Source organism: Tachypleus tridentatus, chromosome 10 (genome assembly GCF_004210375.1).
Source record: "Tachypleus tridentatus isolate NWPU-2018 chromosome 10, ASM421037v1, whole genome shotgun sequence".
Taxonomy (NCBI): Eukaryota; Metazoa; Arthropoda; class Merostomata; order Xiphosura; family Limulidae; genus Tachypleus; species Tachypleus tridentatus.
This window is the reverse complement of record NC_134834.1, coordinates 19,819,404-19,843,992: the sequence shown is the minus strand read 5'-3', so window position 1 is coordinate 19,843,992 and position 24,589 is coordinate 19,819,404. Positions and strand designations below refer to the sequence as shown.

The 24,589-nt window shown below is 28.8% G+C and overlaps 1 protein-coding gene across 1 annotated transcript in view; it reads right to left on the bottom strand.

The window, feature by feature from the left end:
* LOC143228838 (sec1 family domain-containing protein 2-like) overlaps nucleotides 1-24,473 on the bottom strand; it is a 29,768-nt gene extending 5,295 nt beyond the window's left edge. Inside the window, exons 1-9 of the mRNA XM_076460225.1 lie at nucleotides 24,344-24,473; nucleotides 23,150-23,255; nucleotides 22,648-22,769; nucleotides 21,963-22,160; nucleotides 17,929-18,028; nucleotides 13,424-13,490; nucleotides 10,869-10,971; nucleotides 9,963-10,118; nucleotides 8,049-8,181 (exon numbers count right to left, since the gene is read on the bottom strand). Coding sequence (XP_076316340.1) covers nucleotides 8,049-8,181; nucleotides 9,963-10,118; nucleotides 10,869-10,971; nucleotides 13,424-13,490; nucleotides 17,929-18,028; nucleotides 21,963-22,160; nucleotides 22,648-22,769; nucleotides 23,150-23,255; nucleotides 24,344-24,372 — 1,014 coding nt within the window. The 5' untranslated portion in view covers nucleotides 24,373-24,473. The remainder of the gene's footprint in view (nucleotides 1-8,048; nucleotides 8,182-9,962; nucleotides 10,119-10,868; nucleotides 10,972-13,423; nucleotides 13,491-17,928; nucleotides 18,029-21,962; nucleotides 22,161-22,647; nucleotides 22,770-23,149; nucleotides 23,256-24,343) is intronic.
* Between the last annotated feature and the right edge of the window lie 116 nt (nucleotides 24,474-24,589).

The following is a 24,589-nucleotide window of genomic DNA, read 5'->3' as shown; positions in this document are numbered from 1 at the left end:
ATATAATACAGTAGTAGTATAATATTATTATTATTATCAAGTTACATATAATACAGTAGTAGTATAATATTATTATTATCAAGTTACATATAATACAGTAGTAGTATATTATTATCAAGTTACATATAATACAGTAGTAGTATATTATTATCAAGTTACATATAATACAGTAGTAGTATATTATTATCAAGTTACATATAATACAGTAGTAGTATAATATTATTATTATCAAGTTACATATAATACAGTAGTAGTATAATATTATTATTATCAAGTTACATATAATACAGTAGTAGTATATTATTATCAAGTTACATATAATACAGTAGTAGTATAATATTATTATTATCAAGTTACATATAATACAGTAGTAGTATAATATTATTTTTATCAAGTTACATATAATACAGTAGTAGTATATTATTATTATTATCAAGTTACATATAATACAGTAGTAGTATAATATTATTTTTACCAAGTTACATATAATACAGTAGTAGTATAATATTATTATTATCAAGTTACATATAATACAGTAGTAGTATATTATTATTATTATCAAGTTACATATAATACAGTAGAAGAAAATATTATTATTATCAAGTTACATATAATACAGTAGTAGTATAATATTATTATCAAGTTACATATAATACAGTAGTAGTATAATATTATTATTATCAAGTTACATATAATACAGTAGTAGTATAATATTATTATTATCAAGTTACATATAATACAGTAGTAGTATAATATTATTATTATCAAGTTACATATAATACAGTAGTAGTATAATATTATTATTATCAAGTTACATATAATACAGTAGTAGTATAATATTATTATTAAGTTACATATAATACAGTAGTAGTATAATATTATTATTATCAAGTTACATATAATACAGTAGTAGTATATTATTATTATTATCAAGTTACATATAATACAGTAGTAGTATAATATTATTATCAAGTTACATATAATACAGTAGAAGTATAATATTATTATTATCAAGTTACATATAATACAGTAGTAGTATAATATTATTATCAAGTTACATATAATACAGTAGTAGTATAATATTATTATTATTATCAAGTTACATATAATACAGTAGTAGTATAATATTATTATTATCAAGTTACATATAATACAGTAGTAGTATAATATTATTATTATCAAGTTACATATAATACAGTAGTAGTATAATATTATTATTATTATCAAGTTACATATAATACAGTAGTAGTATAATATTATTATTATCAAGTTACATATAATACAGTAGTAGTATATTATTATTATCAAGTTACATATAATACAGTAGTAGTATAATATTATCAAGTTACATATAATACAGTAGTAGTATAATATTATTATCAAGTTACATATAATACAGTAGTAGTATAATATTATTAATATCAAGTTACATATAATACAGTAGTAGTATAATATTATTATCAAGTTACATATAATACAGTAGTAGTATAATATTATTATCAAGTTACATATAATACAGTAGTAGTATAATATTATTATTATCAAGTTACATATAATACAGTAGTAGTATAATATTATTATTATCAAGTTACATATAATACAGTAGTAGTATAATATTATTATTATCAAGTTACATATAATACAGTAGTAGTATAATATTATTATTATCAAGTTACATATAATACAGTAGTAGTATAATATTATTATCAAGTTACATATAATACAGTAGTAATATAATATTATTATTATTATCAAGTTACATATAATACAGTAGTAGTATAATATTATTATTATCAAGTTACATATAATACAGTAGTAGTATAATATTATTATTATCAAGTTACATATAATACAGTAGTAGTATAATATTATTATTATCAAGTTACATATAATACAGTAGTAGTATAATATTATTATCATCACAGTTACATATAATACAGTAGTAGTATATAATATATTATTATCAAGTTACATATAATACAGTAGTAGTATAATATTATTATTATCAAGTTACATATAATACAGTAGTAGTATAATATTATTATAATCAAGTTACATATAATACAGTAGTAGTATATTATTATTATCAAGTTACATATAATACAGTAGTAGTATAATATTATTATAATCAAGTTACATATAATACAGTAGTAGTATAATATTATTGTTATCAAGTTACATATAATACAGTAGTAGTATAATATTATTATTATCAAGTTACATATAATACAGTAGTAGTATAATATTATTATTATCAAGTTACATATAATACAGTAGTAGTATATTATTATTATCAAGTTACATATAATACAGTAGTAGTATAATATTATTATTATCAAGTTACATATAATACAGTAGTAGTATAATATTATTATTATCAAGTTACATATAATACAGTAGTAGTATATTATTATTATCAAGTTACATATAATACAGTAGTAGTATAATTATTATTATCAAGTTACATATAATACAGTAGTAGTATATTATTATTATCAAGTTACATATAATACAGTAGTAGTATAATATTATATAGTTACAAGTAGTAGTATATAATACAGTAGTAGTATATTATTATCAAGTTACATATAATACAGTAGTAGTATAATATTATTATCAAGTTACATATAATACAGTAGTAGTATATTATTATCAAGTTACATATAATACAGTAGTAGTATATTATTATCAAGTTACATATAATACAGTAGTAGTATAATTATTATCAGTTACATATAATACAGTAGTAGTATAATATTATTATTATCAAGTTACATAGTTACATATAATACAGTAGTAGTATAATATTATTATTATCAAGTTACATATAATACAGTAGTAGTATAATATTATTATTATCAAGTTACATATAATACAGTAGTAGTATATATTATTATTATTATCAAGTTACATATAATACAGTAGTAGTATAATATTATTATTATCAGGTTACATATAATACAGTAGTAGTATAATATTATTATTATCAAGTTACATATAATACAGTAGTAGTATATATTATTATTATTATCAAGTTACATATAATACAGTAGTAGTATAATATTATTATTATCAAGTTACATATAATACAGTAGTAGTATAATATTATTATTATCAAGTTACATATAATACAGTAGTAGTATAATATTATTATTATCAAGTTACATATAATACAGTAGTAGTATATATTATTATTATCAAGTTACATATAATACAGTAGTAGTATAATATTATTATTATCAAGTTACATATAATACAGTAGTAGTATAATATTATTATTATCAAGTTACATATAATACAGTAGTAGTATATATTATTATTATTATCAAGTTACATATAATACAGTAGTAGTATAATATTATTATTATCAAGTTACATATAATACAGTAGTAGTATAATATTATTATTATCAAGTTACATATAATACAGTAGTAGTATAATATTATTATTATCAAGTTACATATAATACAGTAGTAGTATAATATTATTATTATCAAGTTACATATAATACAGTAGTAGTATAATATTATTATTATCAAGTTACATATAATACAGTAGTAGTATAATTATTATTATTATCAAGTTACATATAATACAGTAGTAGTATAATATTATTATTATTATCAAGTTACATATAATACAGTAGTAGTATAAATATTATTATTATCAAGTTACATATAATACAGTAGTAGTATAATTATTATTATTATCAAGTTACATATAATACAGTAGTAGTATATATATTATATAGTTATTAATACAGTAGTATAATATTACATATAATACAGTAGTAGTAGTATAATATTATTATTATCAAGTTACATATAATACAGTAGTAGTATAATATTATTATTATCAAGTTACATATAATACAGTAGTAGTATATTATTATTATCAAGTTACATATAATACAGTAGTAGTATAATATTATTACATATAATACAGTAGTAGTTACATATTATTATACAAGTTACATATAGTAGTATAATATTATTATTATTATCAAGTTACATATAATACAGTAGTAGTATAATATTATTATTATTATCAAGTTACATATAATACAGTAGTAGTAGTATAATATTATTATTATCAAGTTACATATAATACAGTAGTAGTATAATATTATTATTATCAAGTTACATATAATACAGTAGTAGTATAATTATTATTATTATCAAGTTACATATAATACAGTAGTAGTATAATATTATTATTATCAAGTTACATATAATACAGTAGTAGTATAATATTATTATTATCAAGTTACATATAATACAGTAGTAGTATAATATTATTATTATCAAGTTACATATAATACAGTAGTAGTATAATATTATTATTATCAAGTTACATATAATACAGTAGTAGTATAATATTATTATTATCAAGTTACATATAATACAGTAGTAGTATAATATTATTATTATCAAGTTACATATAATACAGTAGTAGTATATATATTATTATATATCAAGTTACATATAATACAGTAGTAGTATAATATTATTATTATCAAGTTACATATAATACAGTAGTAGTATAATATTATTATTATCAAGTTACATATAATACAGTAGTAGTATAAATATTATTATTATCAAGTTACATATAATACAGTAGTAGTATAATATTATTATTATCAAGTTACATATAATACAGTAGTAGTATAATATTATTATTATTATCAAGTTACATATAATACAGTAGTAGTATAATATTATTATTATCAAGTTACATATAATACAGTAGTAGTATAATATTATTATTATCAAGTTACATATAATACAGTAGTAGTATAATATTATTATTATTATCAAGTTACATATAATACAGTAGTAGTATAATATTATTATTATCAAGTTACATATAATACAGTAGTAGTATATTATTATTATCAAGTTACATATAATACAGTAGTAGTATATATTATTATTATCAAGTTACATATAATACAGTAGTAGTATATTATTATTATCAAGTTACATATAATACAGTAGTAGTATAATATTATTATATCAAGTTACATATAATACAGTAGTAGTATAATATTATTATCAAGTTACATATAATACAGTAGTAGTATAATATTATTATCAAGTTACATATAATACAGTAGTAGTATAATATTATTATCAAGTTACATATAATACAGTAGTAGTATAATATTATTATTATCAAGTTACATATAATACAGTAGTAGTATAATATTATTATTATCAAGTTACATATAATACAGTAGTAGTATAATATTATTATTATCAAGTTACATATAATACAGTAGTAGTATAATATTATTATCAAGTTACATATAATACAGTAGTAGTATAATATTATTATTATCAAGTTACATATAATACAGTAGTAGTAATATATTATTATTATCAAGTTACATATAATACAGTAGTAGTATATATTATTATTATCAAGTTACATATAATACAGTAGTAGTATAATATTATTATTTATCAAGTTACATATAATACAGTAGTAGTATAATATTATTATTATCAAGTTACATATAATACAGTAGTAGTATAATATTATTATTATCAAGTTACATATAATACAGTAGTAGTATAATATTATTATTATCAAGTTACATATAATACAGTAGTAGTATAATATTATTATTATCAAGTTACATATAATACAGTAGTAGTATATATAATATTATTATTATCAAGTTACATATAATACAGTAGTAGTATAATATTATTATTATCAAGTTACATATAATACAGTAGTAGTATAATATTATTATAATCAAGTTACATATAATACAGTAGTAGTATAATATTATTATTATCAAGTTACATATAATACAGTAGTAGTATAATATTATTATAATCAAGTTACATATAATACAGTAGTAGTATAATATTATTATTATCAAGTTACATATAATACAGTAGTAGTATAATATTATTATTATCAAGTTACATATAATACAGTAGTAGTATAATATTATTATTATCAAGTTACATATAATACAGTAGTAGTATAATATTATTATCAAGTTACATATAATACAGTAGTAGTATAATATTATTATCAAGTTACATATAATACAGTAGTAGTATAATATTATTATTATCAAGTTACATATAATACAGTAGTAGTATATTATTATTATCAAGTTACATATAATACAGTAGTAGTATAATATTATTATTATCAAGTTACATATAATACAGTAGTAGTATAATATTATTATTATCAAGTTACATGTGAAATGTTATTTGTATGAAATATATTGTGAATGAAAAAAAAAGAAAGAAAAAGGTCAAAGTTAATCACTGTCTTAACAGCGCCATTCTGCCATTGTGGTTTAACAGCGCCATTCTGTCTTAACAGCGTCATTCTGCCATTGTGTCTTAACAGCGCCATTCTGCCATTATGTCTTAACAGCGCCATTCTGTCTTGACAGGGTCATTCTGCCATTCTGTCTTAACAGTCATTCTGTCATTCTGCCATTGTGTCTTAACAGAGTCATTCTGCCATTGTATCTTAACAGCGTCATTCTGCCATTGTGTCTTAACAGCGCCATTCTGCCATTGTGTCTTAACAGCGCCATTCTGCCATTGTGTCTTAACAGCGCCATTCTGCCATTGTGTCTTAACAGCGCCATTCTGTCTTGACAGGGTCATTCTGCCATTCTGTCTTAACAGTCATTCTGCCATTCTGCCATTGTGTCTTAACAGAGTCATTCTGCCATTGTGTCTTAACAGAGTCATTCTGCCATTCTGTCTTAACAGCGCCATTCTGTAGCATACTTGTATTAAAACATTTGAAGGAACATAAAACACCCAAGGTTAATCTCAATGGAAAAGTAATATGTAATCTGGAACCTCATCAGAGAAAAGTCTTTCTAATGACGTGAAACTTGTGGTGTTTTATCAAGAAATATTTAATAAAAGTTCCAGATGTACAAATGCAACTGTTATTTATATAGATATGAGTTAACCCCAAAAAATATTGTCCACTATTTCTTACACTGGTCTTTAATCATTCTAAGCCTAAAAATCATTGTCAAATATTATTCACATTGCTCTAACACAGTAAAACATTTCCTTTGGTATCAAGTAAAACTGTTCAATAAAAGCAACAATACTAACTAGTTACAGGGAGTACCAACAGTAATTTTATCACGTGTGGACTGAAGATGGTACTTCAACTAGTTACAACAGTAACTGTACCATGTTTCGACTGAAAACAGTACTTTAAGTTTAGAAATACTGTTCACAAATAAAATATAGGAAAATGATCAGCAACCCTGTAAGATTCTGAAGGCATCCAAACAAAACAATTTAGTGATGACCAGTTAACCAAACTTGCCATTAAGGCATCCAAACAAAACTATCTAGTGATGACCAATTAACCTAACTCGCCATTAAGGCATCCAAACAAAACAATTTAGTGATGACCAGTTAACCAAACTCGCCATTAAGGCATCCAAACAAAACTATCTAGTGATGACCAGTTAACCTAACTCACCATTAAGGCATCCAAACAAAACTATCTAGTGATGACCAGTTAACCTAACTCACCATTAAGGCATCCAAACAAAACTATCTAGTGATGACCAGTTAACCTAACTCGCCATTAAGGCATCCAAACAAAACTATCTAGTGATGACCAGTTAACCTAACTCGCCATTAAGGCATCCAAACAAAACTATCTAGTGGTGACCAGTTAACCTAACTCGCCATTAAGGCATCCAAACAAAACAATCTAGTGGTGACCAGTTAACCTAACTCACCATTAAGGCATCCAAACAAAACTATCTAGTGATGACCAGTTAACCTAACTCACCATTAAGGCATCCAAACAAAACTATCTAGTGATGACCAGTTAACCTAACTCGCCATTATAAATTTCGTATCAGAGATGCAAATACAATGCAATAGCTGTACATTAATTGATTTGATAGAAACAAAACCTCACACAATATCTTGTTATGTAGGTTACAGAATTTGTTTTTAAAATCTGGGACTAAGGATTACAAACAGAAAACGACTTAAGTTTATTTTCTCACACATACTTACTTCTGTAGAAGGTCTATACTTTGCTACAATTTCTCTGATTTGTCGGACTTCTGCGGCTGTGACTCCTCCAACAACAAACACAATCAAAACAGGATGATCTCGAGGTTGGTGCTTAGATACATTCATAAATAAACTGGTAACAAAAATAAACAACAAAAAATCAAATAGTGTTCCAGAAGAGTGTAACACTACTTCCCATTCAAATAAACTCCTATAATTATCAGTGTATTTTAAAAATACTTCATTATTTCTTTTTACAACCCCAAAACTTCTGACAGTTAAGTCAATCAAGAACTAATTTTGTACAATTTAAAACAGACCAACTATTTTTAATAAAACCACATAAAAATGATTTATATTAAAAAAGCGTGCACGTTTCATTGTCCTATAGGCCAATAACTGTGTATGAATTACTGTGTCGAAATGATTCTGATGTGCGTTTTTTTGTTTGTATATAAAAGAAAAAAATTAAGACATGTTACTCTTATTTTTCTGAAAGCATAGCAGTTTGGTTTCTATAGTAACCTTTTGTGTACTCTTATGGATATCTAGAGAAAGCCAGAACCGGTATCTATAAAGTCTAGTTCTTTTTGTCTTTTCAATCTTCCAGATTTAATGTATTTTGTTTGTCAATTAGTTTTATGGCTGATTAATCTCACATGTTGTTCACTGACAAGCCTCTTCCAAGTTACGTTGTAATTCCATATGATGTGTTGAAGTGACAAAACACGATCTAACAACACAAAAGTAGCAACAAGTTTTAAAGCAGAGACTGGATTACACATAAATTCCATAACATTTAAAAACATAGCAATTTTTAAGATCTAAAGATAGTTATGAATAGCAACGTATTGGTTTATCATTCAGTTTCTTCATTATATTACATATTTGACAAGACTTGTACAGAGGGAAATCACAATGCACTCTCACATACATCAAATATCAAGGATGTTTGTAATGCCTTAACTCTAAACCTTATCCAACAATTCAAATGTCTTTCCTAGGATGACCAAAGACTGAACACAATACTCCAAGTGTGGCCTAACCAGTGACCTTCACAACAAAATTACAAACTTTGTAGACTTGTATTCAATATTTCTGTAGATACAACCTAAAGTTATATTTACCCTACCACTAGCAACAACACGCTGCTTGGATGACTTAGGGACTTGATCAACTATTACACCAACATCATTTCCTTTTATGACACTGTTAAGGTTATTCCCATCCAAATTATAATAACCCACATGTATTATCCCACATTTATTATAATTAAAACTCATTTGCCATTAACATGCCCAACTCACTAAATTATATAAATTCTGATTTTAACATGTTAATCAAACTCCTCGATAACAACTTAACATCATGGAGAAACTCACCTGAATCATGATTTTAACATGTTAGTCATACCCCGTGATAACAGCTTAATATCAAGGAGTAATTCACCTGAATCATGATTTTAACATGTTAATCAAACTCCTCGATAACAACTTAACATCATGGAGAAACTCACCTGAATCATGATTTTAACATTGTTAGTCAAGCTCCTCGATAACAACTTAACATCATGGAGAAACTCACCTGAATCATGATTTTAACATGTTAGCCATACCCCGTGATAACAGCTTAATATCAAGGAGTAATTCACCTGAATCATGATTTTAACATGTTAATCAAACTCCTCGATAACAACATCATGGAGAAACTCACCTGAATCATGATTTTAACATGTTAACCAAACTCCTCGATAACAACTTAACATCATGGAGAAACTCACCTGAATCATGATTTTAACATGTTAATCAAACTCCTCGATAACAACTTAACATCATGGAGAAACTCACCTGAATCATGATTTTAACATGTTAATCAAACTCCTCGATAACAACTTAACGTCATGGAGAAACTCACCTGAATCCTGACTTTAACATATCAGTCAAACCCTTTGATAAAAACTCAACATCAGGGAGTTCAGAAACTATAGGGTTGAAAACATCATCTATTAACTGCCTTAACAATGGAATATAGACTGCTGCTTCCAGCTCTCCTGCCTTGTGCAAAACAGACCTATATATTGTTGAAAAACTGAGCTAAGCCTTCTATAAATATGTACATCACAATTAGAAACGACTGAAATTTTTTTTTTATCAAGTGATACATAAATCAGATTTAGAGAATAACTGTACTTTTGTATGTGATAAAAATCTAGCTAAAGTATGATTTTAAAATATCAAAAGTTCTTATTTGACAGGAATATTTTCTCAAAACAGAATTATTATTCTCCAAATTTCTTTTACTGGTATATCATTTACTAAAATGTAATCTTACAAGTAAATGAAATCGGTAAATAAAAATTTAATTTGATATTTCTATAATACAAAAAGTCTAACTGTACAAGTTTTCACACTATGAAAGTTTAAAATTTAATATATATATATTTATATTTATTTCCTATGGTCAGTTTGGCCACGTAAATAAAACGCATCTCATCTTTTGTGGCAAACAGATTAATGAAAAAAAAAAGAAACTAATTTTAAAACTACAAGAAATGTTTTTAATATTTATGTAAAGTTTTGGAATATCTGTAATTTAAACTTTGAAATATAAATTCACTTTACTTGCTATAAACGTCTCATTTGTTTTTCTTTGATAGACTGTTTTGGCAGAGTATTCATGATGAAACTTTGTAGAATGGACGGCAACAGCACTCATCCTCCACGACAGGCACGTGCTGTCCATTCTACAAAGTACTCATCTGCTTACTGTGAAGACACTGCAGTCATTTACGTTCCTATAAATCAGATCCAAGATGCCCACCTGTACTTCTTCAGATCTTGTCTTGCCCTCCCAATTAGGTGAAGTTTCTCAAACATGACCTTTACAGCAGAGATAACACTGGTCTCCTGGACTGTCTCACCAACTGGCAAGAAACATTTCATGTACATGTTGAGTTAAATGTGACAAAGAGTATGGTAAGAAATAACAGATTAAATCTAAGCAAAACTAAACTCATAGTTCTATAAGACATGGCCCGGCATTGCCAAGCATGTTAAGGCGTGTGACTCGTAATCTGAGGGTCGCGGGTTCGCACTCCCGTCATGCCAAACATGCTCGCCCTTTCAGCCGTGGGGGCGTAATAATGTGATGGTCAATCCCACTATTCGCTGGTAAAAGAGTAGCTCAACAGTTAACAGTGGGTGGTGATGACTAGCTGCCTTCCCTCTAGTCTTACACTGCTAAATTAGGGACGGCTAGCGCAGATAGCCCTCAAGTAGCTTTGTGCGAAATTCAAAAACAAACAAACGAACAAACTATAAGACACAATTCATAATTTATCTCCAGTTGCGATTTTTGATTTAGATATTGTTTTTCTCTTGCTGGTTGGTTAAACTGTATTTTTATTTGCCTTAAATGGTTCCTTGCGTGCCTTCCGCTGTATAATAAACGAATCAGAAGTTACGAGAGAGTGGAGGCAGGGTTGAGACAAGATATGTAGGAAATACGTTGTTTATTAATATAAATAGATTATTGCAGATATTAGCTGGGTTGTTGTTGGTAATAATAATATTAAGCATTTTTTGTCTTCTTGCTATTTGACTGACAAATTCATTATTATTTTCTTTTAATTTTATATTGTGTGATCTTACAACGTTGCTTCTTTGAATATTTATTACTTGTGGTTGTTAGTTACAAAGTCCTGACCAAGCACCACTTGTTCCTTCTTGTAAAAACTTGATTTTTGAATTAAAAATTTAATTTGTTGCCCTACCCTAGCAGATAGGTGGCCATTTGATAGGCTACTATAATAATCAGATTTTCTTATATTAGTTCTATTACACAGATCTCAATCAGTACAAAGAAAGCCAGAGATCTGTATTTTCAAAGTGACTGCACTTTGTTAAAAAATGCAATTTTTAAAAACAAAACGACTATTTTAAATGCGATTCTAAAAATGAGACTGATTCAAGTCTTGAAATTATAATAAACTACAAGTATGACTTAGTGAACAGATTAAAAAATACAAATATTCTCACACACATACTACGTGTTTTGAAACGTTTTACAGCACCATCCCAAAATGACACATGACCTTAAGAGCCAGGTTAGAGGTCCTCAAAGTTCAGGTGTAACTCTCCACAATTTCAAAACTGCTGATTAGAAAGAGTGCATCCAATCAACAGCTTCCTTCTTTTACATGGTTAATGGTAAAAAACTAATGAGAATGGCTGTAACAGTTATAATGTTTCCATACCAATATATTTTAGCATGAACCTTGAAGTTTTTCATCTACAGCCTGGAACATTAACCATGAAAACAGCCTGGCCATTGCTAATAGGTACTGTCACCTACATAATTATGTTATGCATCTGTTTATATATTTTAAGATCCAAAATATTTTCTTTAGAAACCACCTATATATCACAAACGATAAAATTCTTTAGCCAACTATCACAACTATGTCTTCAATAGTCTTAGCTGGTTTATTCAACTCTTAAAACGTGTGATGACAAATAAATAAACTAAGGTAAAACTGGGTCCGGTAGCATTCTTAGAAAATGGTTTCCCTTCTGGAATAAATTTGGTTAACAAGTTTATGGAATTTTGATTTTTTAATAACATTATTATACACAGGAAACATTCCTTAATGAGTAATAGAACTTTCTGGCAGCTTAATTAAAATTTTAAAAAAAGGTTTTAGATATTTACAAAGTTAGGAGTATTGTATTTCATCAGTCTACTAATTACATTCACAAATAAAGTTAACAGTGAGCTGATGAAAAATGTCTAATCTATGCAAGTAGAAATGTACAAACAGTACATTTAATTAGTTGTAACACCTGCCTGATTGATTTGTATTCTCACTCTAAGTACACAGTTAATTCTAATAGGAAGTAACTATTAATAAATATACTAATTTACATTCAACAAAAATCATGTTTTCATCACCTGTAAAATTTATTGAAATTGCCATTAAACTACATTAACTTTCAAAAGCGTTTTAGGTACAAAGTTATTTAACAATTCAATAAAAAAATACTTGTTAACTGTTATCTAAAAACATAACATCAAACAAGAAGTAATACAAAAAATCCTATGATATAATTCTTGAAAACCTTTTTTCATTCTGTATAAAAATTTAAGGTCATGATCTTTCAAATACATTTACAAATATTTCAGTGTTAAGATGTATATCTGAGAGAGTCAGTCTTTTTAAATCTATTTACTTACATTTATATACATTTTTCATATCCACATGGACATCAGAAACTTTCAAGTCAAATTCAAGGAAATACGTGTTTTTCAAATGCATATTTCACACTTGCATCTTTCTTTCAATTTTTAATATTTTCCATTAATCAATGTTTACATACCTAGTTCTCTGAGGAACTCTGGTAATTCCTCCTCAGCATCATGAAATATTGCTTCTACAAATGCTGCCTATGAGATATACATATTTAGATTAAATTTTCCATAACCTGTATTTTGTTTATATATATATATATATACTCACACCATTAACTCAAAGAATGTCAAAAATAATAAAACCTTCACAAATTTAAACCTATCTGACGAGCACTATTAACAATTTTTGGACAAAAAGGTAAAACAAATTAACGTATCGGTCATTCTCAAATTAGGGTATCATTTATGTCCTGAAGCTCATAAATGAAAAATTGTTACAAAAATTCTGTTTCTGATGTATATTTTATCTGTAAAATATGATACTAGATACAACTGTAAAAAAAAGTATTTTCACTAGTAAAGTTTGTTGACTATGAAGGAATTAATTTTATATATCAATAATTTGATATTTGAGACTGTCCGTCGTCATATTTTCCTTTAACAGTTGGCATTGCTGGCTAATAAAGATTTGGCACAAGTTTTAAAACTAAGATGTTTTAATTTTTTGTTTATATATATTGTTTTTATTAAAAAGCAGCAAAAAAGATATTCAAAAGCACAACTGTATTTTTTTATATAACCATTAGAAGTTACCCGTGATGACGAAAAAACCCACTTGTAGAGAAAATTATATATGTAAAAATGGCTGCTGTGGGTAGAGAAAACACTAATAGAGGAGCAAACAATGTTTCAACCTTCTTCGGTCATCGTCAGGTTCACAAAGAAAGAAAGGTCGAAACGTTGTTCACTCTCTGCTAGTGTTTTCTCCACCCACACTAGCTGTTTTTAAATATATCATTATAAGTTACGTCCCTAGTTTATGTGTCAACTATGTTACTGTGAGGAAAGACACCTGAACATAAATTACAGGAACAAGTTAGTGGTCCCCATTCAGTAGGTGGCATTGTTAATGTCAATGCTAGACATTTTGACGGGACCCTCAACTGACAGCCAAGCGTTCATTCAAAGAATCGTGCAAGAATTCACTTTGAGGTTGGTATATTTCACAAATTCAAGTCAACATTGTTACCATCGTGAGGTGTTGAAAGAATAGAGCTTGTAAATATAATTTTCAATGAGGCATTTTGCTGAAGATCCTGATAAAGTTGCACATGTGGTTGAGCAACAATAGGAATGGTGTGTGTATGTGTAGTCATATTAACAATAAATATGTCAATCCTCTTATGGTCAGCTATGTTACCTTAAATAGTCAGAGTTTACAGATTTAGTAGCATTGTTGACAAAATTTATTGTATTACCTTTCAGTTAATTGTGTTATGGCACAAAAATAAAAATGTGTCAATAAAAAACAAGAATGGTGCTTGTTGTGTGTTATATAAGAATAAGAAAAGACAGGAAACAGACCAGCGACGAGAGAAGGCAAGAAACAGACCAGAAGCAGCAGACAACAGCAACAACAAAGACAGGTCAAGGAACATGCAAAATCCTTAATTCAATATGGAATACTGGAAAAAGAAGTGGATGGAGAAACATTGTTGGGCAAACATGTTGTTGTGTCATATGATGGTATGCCATACCCATGAATAGTCCTGGATTTTGATGAAGATGTGACCGTTAAATGTACGCACAAAATTAGACGCAACAGATTTTACTGACCCAGTCCTATTGAGGATGTGTGCTGGTGTGCATACAAAAATGTTCTTACCGTAATTCCCACACCACGGTGTGTGGGAAGTCGTCATTGTGAAGTTGATGTCAAAATATGGGAAGATATACTGAAGCATATGTCAAAATACCATTAACACTTTTGAAAGACATTTTAAAATTTGATATGGATAATCAAGGTTACACTTTAACGTGATGAAGGCCAAGATGGTATTTAATTTAAATGTTTAATTTTAAACTAATGAGACGTTTTGTCAACTGTATTACTTTTCTTTACATAATAAAGATAGGATATTAAATAATTTTCACACCTGACATGTTCCAAATTAAACAAAAGAAACTTGTATTAATTTGATTACATGAAAGGTAATTGATAAAATAGAGATAAAGAGATACTACAATGCTATGATTATACAAACAAAATTTTCAACTATGTAACGTATAGTGCACTGTATTATTTTGTTTGTTTTAATTTTTTCATCATCTTCCAAAATCCAATTATACGTTGGATCACTTTTGTATACCTGGTCAGTTGTGAAGAAATTATTTCTTATTTATGTCAACAAATGCAAATGCTTATTCTTTAACCGAACTGTCAACTACGTTAAATTATTGTCGACTGTGTTACTGATGTTGTCAGTGTTGTTACCTCTACTTATTTGATTATTTTTTATTAGCTGATTTATGCACTCTGTGCTGTGTTAGAGATAACAACAAGTTAAATATGCAGTAAATGTTTAAATATAAATTTATCTTATACCAGCAATAGAACTGTTTTAAAAATCAAAATTACTTTCAAGTAAATCCACTTCTGTATGTACTGCATGTATATATTGTTACCGTGTTAGTACAGATTTCCTTATGTATAAATTCATGTGTGGAAATGCGTTGGTGTAATTCTCTTTTATAAACAAAATAAAACAATCCATTTTTATAAAAAGTAAAGTGAACAGATTATTAAACTTGGTAGCCAAGTTGGCAAACACTTTGGACCCCAGTCAATGAAAGTCTCTCGAACAGATGTTTTGAACATTAAAAGTGATGACCTCCGACATGTTTGAACATTAAAAAGTGATGTCCTCCGACATGTTTGAACATTAAAAAGTGATGTCCTCCGACATGTTTGAACATTAAAAAGTGATGTCCTCCGACATGTTTGAACATTAAAAAGTGATGCCTTCTAACATGTTTGAACATTAAAAAGTGATGCCTTCTAACATGTTTGAACATTAAAAAGTGATGTCCTCCGACATGTTTGAACATTAAAAAGTGATGTCCTCCGACATGTTTGAACATTAAAAAGTGATGCCTTCTAACATGTTTGAACATTAAAAAGTGATGTCCTCCGACATGTTTGAACATCTAAAAGTGATGACCTTGGACATGTTTGAACATCAAAAAGTGATGACCTCAGACATATTTGAACATTAAAAAGTGATGTCCTCCGACATGTTTGAACATTAAAAAGTGATGTCCTCCGACATGTTTGAACATTAAAAAGTGATGTCCTCCGACATGTTTGAACATTAAAAAGTGATGTCCTCCGACATGTTTGAACATTAAAAAGTGATGCCTTCTAACATGTTTGAACATTAAAAAGTGATGCCTTCTAACATGTTTGAACATTAAAAAGTGATGCCTTCTAACATGTTTGAACATTAAAAAGTGATGTCCTCCGACATGTTTGAACATTAAAAAGTGATGTCCTCAGACATATTTGAACATTAAAAAGTGATGTCCTCCGACATGTTTGAACATTAAAAAGTGATGCCTTCTAACATGTTTGTAATTCTCAATAATGATTTTACTTTTTGAACAATAAATATTTTTATTATAATAGGTTTATAATTTGTTGATGTTATTTATGTAATTTTACTCGAATTTGAGAATGACTGGTATAAGAAATAACCAGTATCTATCTGAACATGTGCATTCATATTTCTCAATACAAGTTACGCCTATCTTGTTTTAATCAATATATATACGTTTCTCAATATATGTTAATTTTTATGTATATTTACAAGTTTAGAGTTCATTTCTCGTCAAATAATAAACACCCGTACTATAAGGTCTTCCTATTAATAATTCACAAAAATGTAACATTTTGTAATTAGACAAATGATTCAAAGAGGATAATGTTTTATCCAGCAGGTGAAGGTTTCTTTTTACAGCTTTTAGTGTTTCGAGCTGTAATCCCAACCTCTAATTTTTACATCAAAATGTAACATCAAATGAGATTAGGACACATTTCTAAGCACAAGCTATTCACATAAACCTTCACAAACAAGAATTACATCATTACTTGTTAAAAACTGTTAGCCAAAAACTTGAAACAAATTAATATTATTCATAAAGATTTTACAAAATCAGAACCTCTGAGAACATACCTAACTTGAAGCCTACAAGAACAAACATGTAGATTTCAAAGTCACATGACATCCAAGATTATTAAGCTACTAATAAATAAAACAAAGAAACAAAAAAAGAGACAGTAATTAAAGCCAACCACAATGGATCATGGACAAGATGTTTGTAATCTGAAATTCCTGAAATAACCTGAATTTTTTTCTATTAATTTATTTTGCAGTTCATACTAACACTTAAAGTAATAGTGTACACTGCTGCTCTCAAACATCCAACAATTTTACTATAAAATGCTTAAAGTTATTCATTAAAATACCAATTAGATTCAGACTCTTGCATTTTTTACACTATTTAACATATTACTGTTCTTTAACTTAAATTATCACAGCTCAGTTCCATTAAACCTACTTAAGAAACTTAAGATAATTCTATTAAATCTATTTAAGAAACTTAGTGTACATTCTTCCAGAAACATCAGACTTACCTGCAACTTAGTTTTTTGTTTATCATCTCCTATGACATTTTCCCCACACAGAGCAAACAACTGGGCCATCAAGATAACAACATCTTCTAACGTCAAAGACCTACAAGTGTAATGTTTATTGAGATGGTCAACTTCCTTTCATTTTGTGAAATAAATCAAGTTGTTTCCTCTTTAACAACAACAAACAATGCACCACAAAACCTAACTCTGAGATTCTCCATCTCCTTTAGGCAAGTGACTTGTATTTTACACTCCTACATAAGTGACTTACATTTTACGCTCCTACATGGACTAGCCACAAAGAAGTTGATGCAATTTTAATACATATAGAAACTCAAAAACTTAAAACAACAGCAAAAACTAAACAAACAAACAAATGCAAGGAGAGTAAAAAGAACAAAAACAAGAGGGAATACTCAATGGCCATGGCTGTAACAAGATCTCAAACTACTCAGCACATAGAACTATGAGCTAAAATTTCATACTCAGGGCCATCCTATGAAACTATGCTTTGGGTAAAAGAACAGTCCTAGCTTACAAAACCCTGTTTCCATCTCTTTGTTTTTATTTTTGATCTGCTTTCACCTACCAGCTAGTACTTTTTGGTTTTGATTTTTTTTTTTTTGTATACATTTCTCTAACATACTGAAAGGTTTGTTTTTGTTTTACTTTTTAACCTTCAAATACTTCAGGTAAGGTTCTGAATGTAGTCTTGTTGTTATTATAGGGTTTGGTTACAGAATTAATCATTGCCAATCATACATTGCAACTTGCATACCATGTAGCATGCCCTTTATATTGTAGCTTGTATACCATTTAGCATGCCCTTTATATTGTAGCTTGTATACCATTTAGCATGCCCTTTATATTGTAGCTTGTATACCATTTAGCATGTCCTTTATATTGTAGCTTGTATACTGTTTAAGATATCCTTGATATTGTAGCTTAATATATCTTTTGTTTTTTATCTGATAGATGAAAGGTTAATTTAGTTTGTAAACTGTTTATTATCTTATTCTCACACTGGTTACAGGTAATAATAACAATCTTGTATTGAAAAACAAAACAATTGCCAAGGTCTCAATATTTAATTTCTGCTACAGACAAGAAAAAAGCCCAAAACAAACACCCAAATTTCAGTGAGTTGTATTTTTTTGGTGTCTAATAAAGGACATCAAAATGAATTCCAATATTTCCAAATGTGTAAATGGTAATAACATAGCAAGATTTAAGATTATTTTTATTTACAAAAAAAGGTGAATTTATGAGTAAATAGCTCAAGTTGGCTTCAAACAATTATAATTAATACTACACAGAAAGAGGAAAATTTTGAAAATATAGAACTAAAACTGTGTATCCAGAACCATAAAAGCTTTAGATGCCTTAACACAGTGGAGCCATTAAGCATGGGACCAGTAAACCATAAAATAGCTTAAGCTGCTGTAGCAAGTCTTGTCCCAAAATTTTGATGTATTAAATCTACTACCTGGCTTTTAAAGTTTCTCACACTCCCCTTGTTGTTGACACTGACATGACAAATGTGAGAGGATTATCGCTGACTCACCGCTAATTTAAGCGTGTAAAACGCAGCTTACGAATTTAATCCTGGCTTTATAACTTCAAGGGGATATTTAAAAAGGATTTGCTTTAATTTGGGAAATAAATAAAATATATTACAATAGAAATCGACCGTTAATCTACCTTATCCGCTCTCTATGTCAGCTTTATGGAGGCCGCCATTGTTACCGAATCACACCTCTCCATACATTAAAGTTAATCTGCGGTAAATCCGTGAAAAAAGTGATCAGTAATTAAAGTATTATTTTTAATTCGATAATCAGATATTTTTATGGAATTGTATAAATATTCGCCACAAACCCAATAGAAATCACTTCAGTTTCTGAATTAATAGTGAGCATATCATATTGACAAATTCCTACCCCATGAGTACCAAAGCGTAAACATGCATCATTATGGCGTTCAGCAAAAGCTGAATGTCATAGAAAGAATCTGAAATGACAAAACTCGTGCTAAAGTTAGTAGAGAGTTAGGCATACCTGAGTCTACATTTGTGGGTGGATTAAAGATGAGAATAAATTAAGAGCATTTCTTGATGAACTTGATGAGGGTGGTTTGAAACACAAGAGAGCTAGAACAGCACAAGATCCTGAGTTAAACAAGGCAACATTCAATGGATTTTGTGAAGCCAGAAACAATGGAATTCCCAGATCTGGACCGGTTATTCAAGTACAAGCAGAGAAACTACACAAGGAACTTTATGGCTCTAATGCAGATCCAGATTTTACTGTTTCAAGTTGTTGGTTAAGAAGGTGGAAGCAGCAACACGGCATATTGCAAGTAAAATCAACGGCGAGATCAAGTCAGCAGACACTGTAGCAGCAGAAGAGTTCACACCTAAGTTCCAAGAATTCGTTGAAGAACAGCAACTTGTTGAGGAGCAGATCTATAATGCAGATGAATCAGGTATTTACTATAGAATTTTGCCAGATAGAACTTTAGCTATGAAGAAAGACAAGAACAGCAAAGAAGGCTACAAACAAATCAAGGACAGGGTGACCATGTTGTTCTGCTGTAACTGGACTGATCTGCACAAGCTGACACCACTCTGCATCGGAAGTACAGGTCACCCAAGTGCTTCCATAAAGTAAACATGTCAACACTGCCAGTAGACTACACCCACAGCCAGAACGCCTGGATGACAGGTGCGATCTTTGAAAACTGGTTTCACAAGACGTTTGTCCCTGATGTCCGGAAACACCTGAGGAACAAGGGACTAGAACCTAGAGCCTGCCTACTCCTAGATAACTGTCCAGTCCACGCCTGCAGAGGCGTTGAGGTCCAGAGATGGGAAGATTTTCATCTACTATCTGCCCAAGAACACAACATCTAAGATCCAGCCCCTAGATCAAGGAATTATTTCAGCTTTTAAGTCCAATTACAGAAAAAAGTTAATCAAGTCCATGGTAGAAGAAGACAAGAGTGTTCCCGAGTTTCTCAAGAAGGTATGGGTTAAGCAAGCGCTCTATTTATCAGAGACAGCATGGCAAGCAGTAAAGGCAGAATCGATCCTGAAGTGTTGGAACAAGGCCCTGGGGGGTCCATTCACTGAAGGCAACAGAGAAGAAGACTCAGATGATGATGAAGAAGAATTCCTTGGTTTCACCCCAGCAGAAGTGAAAGAAGCAGAGCAGAAGTTAATGAAAGCTGTCCACTCAACTGTTCCGTCCAAGAAATTCTGTCAGCGTGGTTCTCCATTGATGATGTACCAGTAGCTTCCTCAATTTTAGCAGAAGAGACCATGAGCCAGGACCTCCAACAAGAACTGCAGATGAAGCTGTCAGAGAACTTGAGGTAGCCCTAGAGTACTACGAGTGTGAGGGGAGACAAGCACTACAACTAAAGTCCATGATTAGAGAAGCCAAGAAGAGGGCAACAATGAGCAAGAAGCAAGCAACAATAACGTCATACTTTACCAAGAAATAAACTGTATTTGAACTATATTATCTGTATTTGTAATTTTTAAAATGAATAAACTGAATAAAATTTTTGTGATAATAATGTAAAAAGTGAATACAAATTTAATGTGGTTTCGTATATATTAGTAAGAATTTCAAATGCAAAACTAAGCATGAAACTAACTTTTTGTTTATATTTGTTATGTTTCTAAAAAATGTGAAATAAAATGGTTTCAAATGTATTTTATTTGTTTTTTCTTATTGTTTAACTGCCAGTTAATAAAGGTTTAAGCTCTTGGACCACTTAAGCCCACGGTTAAGCAGGTTGACCCCAAATACCATGGCTTAACGGTGCTCCACTGTAACTACTCAAGCCATCACTTCCTTCAACTTACATTTTCTACTAACCAACTAGTAAATAAAACCACTAATAACACTGCCTTTTGTTGATACTTTAGTTCAATCAGCAACTGTTATTTCACTTGCTTGATATATGCGTAGTTCACAATGAAATAAGTCCTGAAACATATAAGAATAAGAGAGACAACATATGCTCACTTTTCTCTCCTGTTTTCTATAAGTCGAAGAAGGTTTGTTGTAGGTCCTTCTCCAGAAATTGTAGTGTTTTGTATGAGAAGTTTTTCTGTGCTTAATAATTCTTCCATCTGTGAATTCTTTGGGTGATTTAAAGCTTGTGTTACTGCTAGAGCTTGCTGCAAGATCTCCGAGTGTGTTATCACTGCTTCTGGATGACTCCTAAATCAACAAATTCAAAATCATTTGTAATCATATAAAAACAAATTATAAATCTGGACTTCTCACAAGATTTACTACATCTTTAAAATAAATTTTAAGAGTATATCAAGAAGGTAACTTAGACTTATTTTGATAACTGTAATAAACCTTTTAAGCTTTAATTGGATATGTATTTAAGTTCATCAGATAAACGAAACACAAGAAAGTAAATAAACAGAGATCTGTGTTATTCCCTCTCATAATAAATTCACACATTATTGATACATTTTATCTAAAATTAAGCAACTAGAAACTGTGTTAACAAATATCAACATAAGGAATGTTTCTATTATTTTCATTCATCTAGTTTAAGTACTTATATTATAAAATTGGGGACATATCAGGAACAGAAATACTCTGTACATTATATTGTACTTACAGCTTGATTTATTAAGTCACGTCCTTTTCTTTTACACAATTTTCCATCTTATATTAATTTCTCACTAACCTAAAAGCACACACTGTGTCATTCAGTTGATCAACTGTCAGTTTTTCTTCAGACAAATCAACAGGAATACCTTCTCTGGTTGCCACTTCGACTACACAACGATTCATCTCCATTAAACACTCCTACAAAAATTTTAACAGATTGGTATATATACGTGTGTGTGTGTGTGTGCTCACACTCGCACGCGTACTTGTCAAATACAAACCTTTTACTCAAGACGTACAACCAATTTTGTACAGGCTATATAAATATATTATTTATTTAAAATACTACTTTTGAAGGAAAAGACATTACAAACTGGCATCCTGATGGATCATCTTTCATACAAGACTAGTTTAATTAGTCACATGAGGATAACAATAAGCATAATGGCACAGAAACTATCAGTCCTTGAACTTGCATGTTATTATATTAAAAAAATTGTACAGAGAATTATTCCACTAAGTAAATTTTCCATGACCAATAATTCCTATTATTAAGTCTAAAAATGTTATAAGTTTACCTTCTGTTTAGTAGTGACAAGTTTATTCAGCATTGTTGAAGCTAAATCAGTGGACTTGTTAGCCAAACAGCCAGGTGCAACTATAGGTCGTTCATATACTGTATCACTGAAATTTAAACAAAAAAAGGAGTATAATACACGTTGGAATTTTAAAATATTTCATCGATACTTTTCTAACTTTAACAAAAGCTCTTTAACACAGGAACAACAAATACATACAACACAGTTGATTGGATGAAACTAAAAACTTATTTTCAATTAAATTTCTGTAAACAATCAATTGTTATCTGAAAAAATAAAACATAAATAATACAGAAACACTGTAGACCTAAATTTTACTTGTAAGGTTCATTTAGGTTTGGTATTCAAAGTTTTCAATCACTGAAACGAGTGTTAATTCGCTATTCTACAAAACAACTCTGGAAAATAGTACTGTAAACAACACAAGTTGCAGATTTCAACTGGATAACTCTCTCTTCCCACTGTAATCTACGGTAAGGCTCTGAATAAATGTAATTTTTCTTTGTTCAAGGAACAGAACATATTTTGATCTATACCTAAAATCAGTTCTAACACTTACCACACAAACTATGTCAAGCCATGTCTAATGATAAAAGGAAGGTTTAATTCAATGTTCCTAAATTAGAAAAATGTCATTATCAGGAACTGAAAATACAATATCATTTACCTTTTTTATCATTCATGATTTCTCCTAATTGTTAAAAAAATAAAATTTAAAAAAATCATTCAGTTATTCTGTACACTATTTCAATTTCCATCAGTTGGTAACAGCTTATAAATGTTTGAAAACCTAGCTATTTATTTGATAATTTTGCTAATAAAACAAAGAGATTAACAAAACATTATTTCAGAACAAGCGGCGTGAAGACATTATTTACCATCTTTATAAAACAACTTTTTAAGGTTATTTTTCACAGAGGCTTGTATATCAGATGCTTTTATCCCAACATGTACATTTTGATTATTCAATATTGTTTAATTGCCTCGTTGGTCTGTTAATTTCTGACCAAAGTCTAGTGAAAATGAATAAAAATGATTAAAGTTTGATTAAAATCGTGCAACAGCACAAAGAAAAGAAACAAAAAGAAAAAATAAGTTTTATTTTCCAAGAGTATTCAAATTCTACCACACGAGTCTTTCGAAGCCATTGAAAGATATATGGTTTTATGTTACTTGAATAAACATGAAGTGAGGGAGCACATGTCCACAGCTACATCACAGGTATGACCTGGTAACTGAGGTAACACTCGCCGCGATCTGGTCAAACAAAGAATCGGTCTCGTGACTCAGTGGTCCGGCTAGGGGTCGAGGTGCGATCCACAAGAAGCAAACAGCGCTCTAGTTGTAGCTGACTGTAAAACACAAAGTTTGTTTTGTTATATTAAGATTAACTGCAACTAAACTAACATATTAAAACAA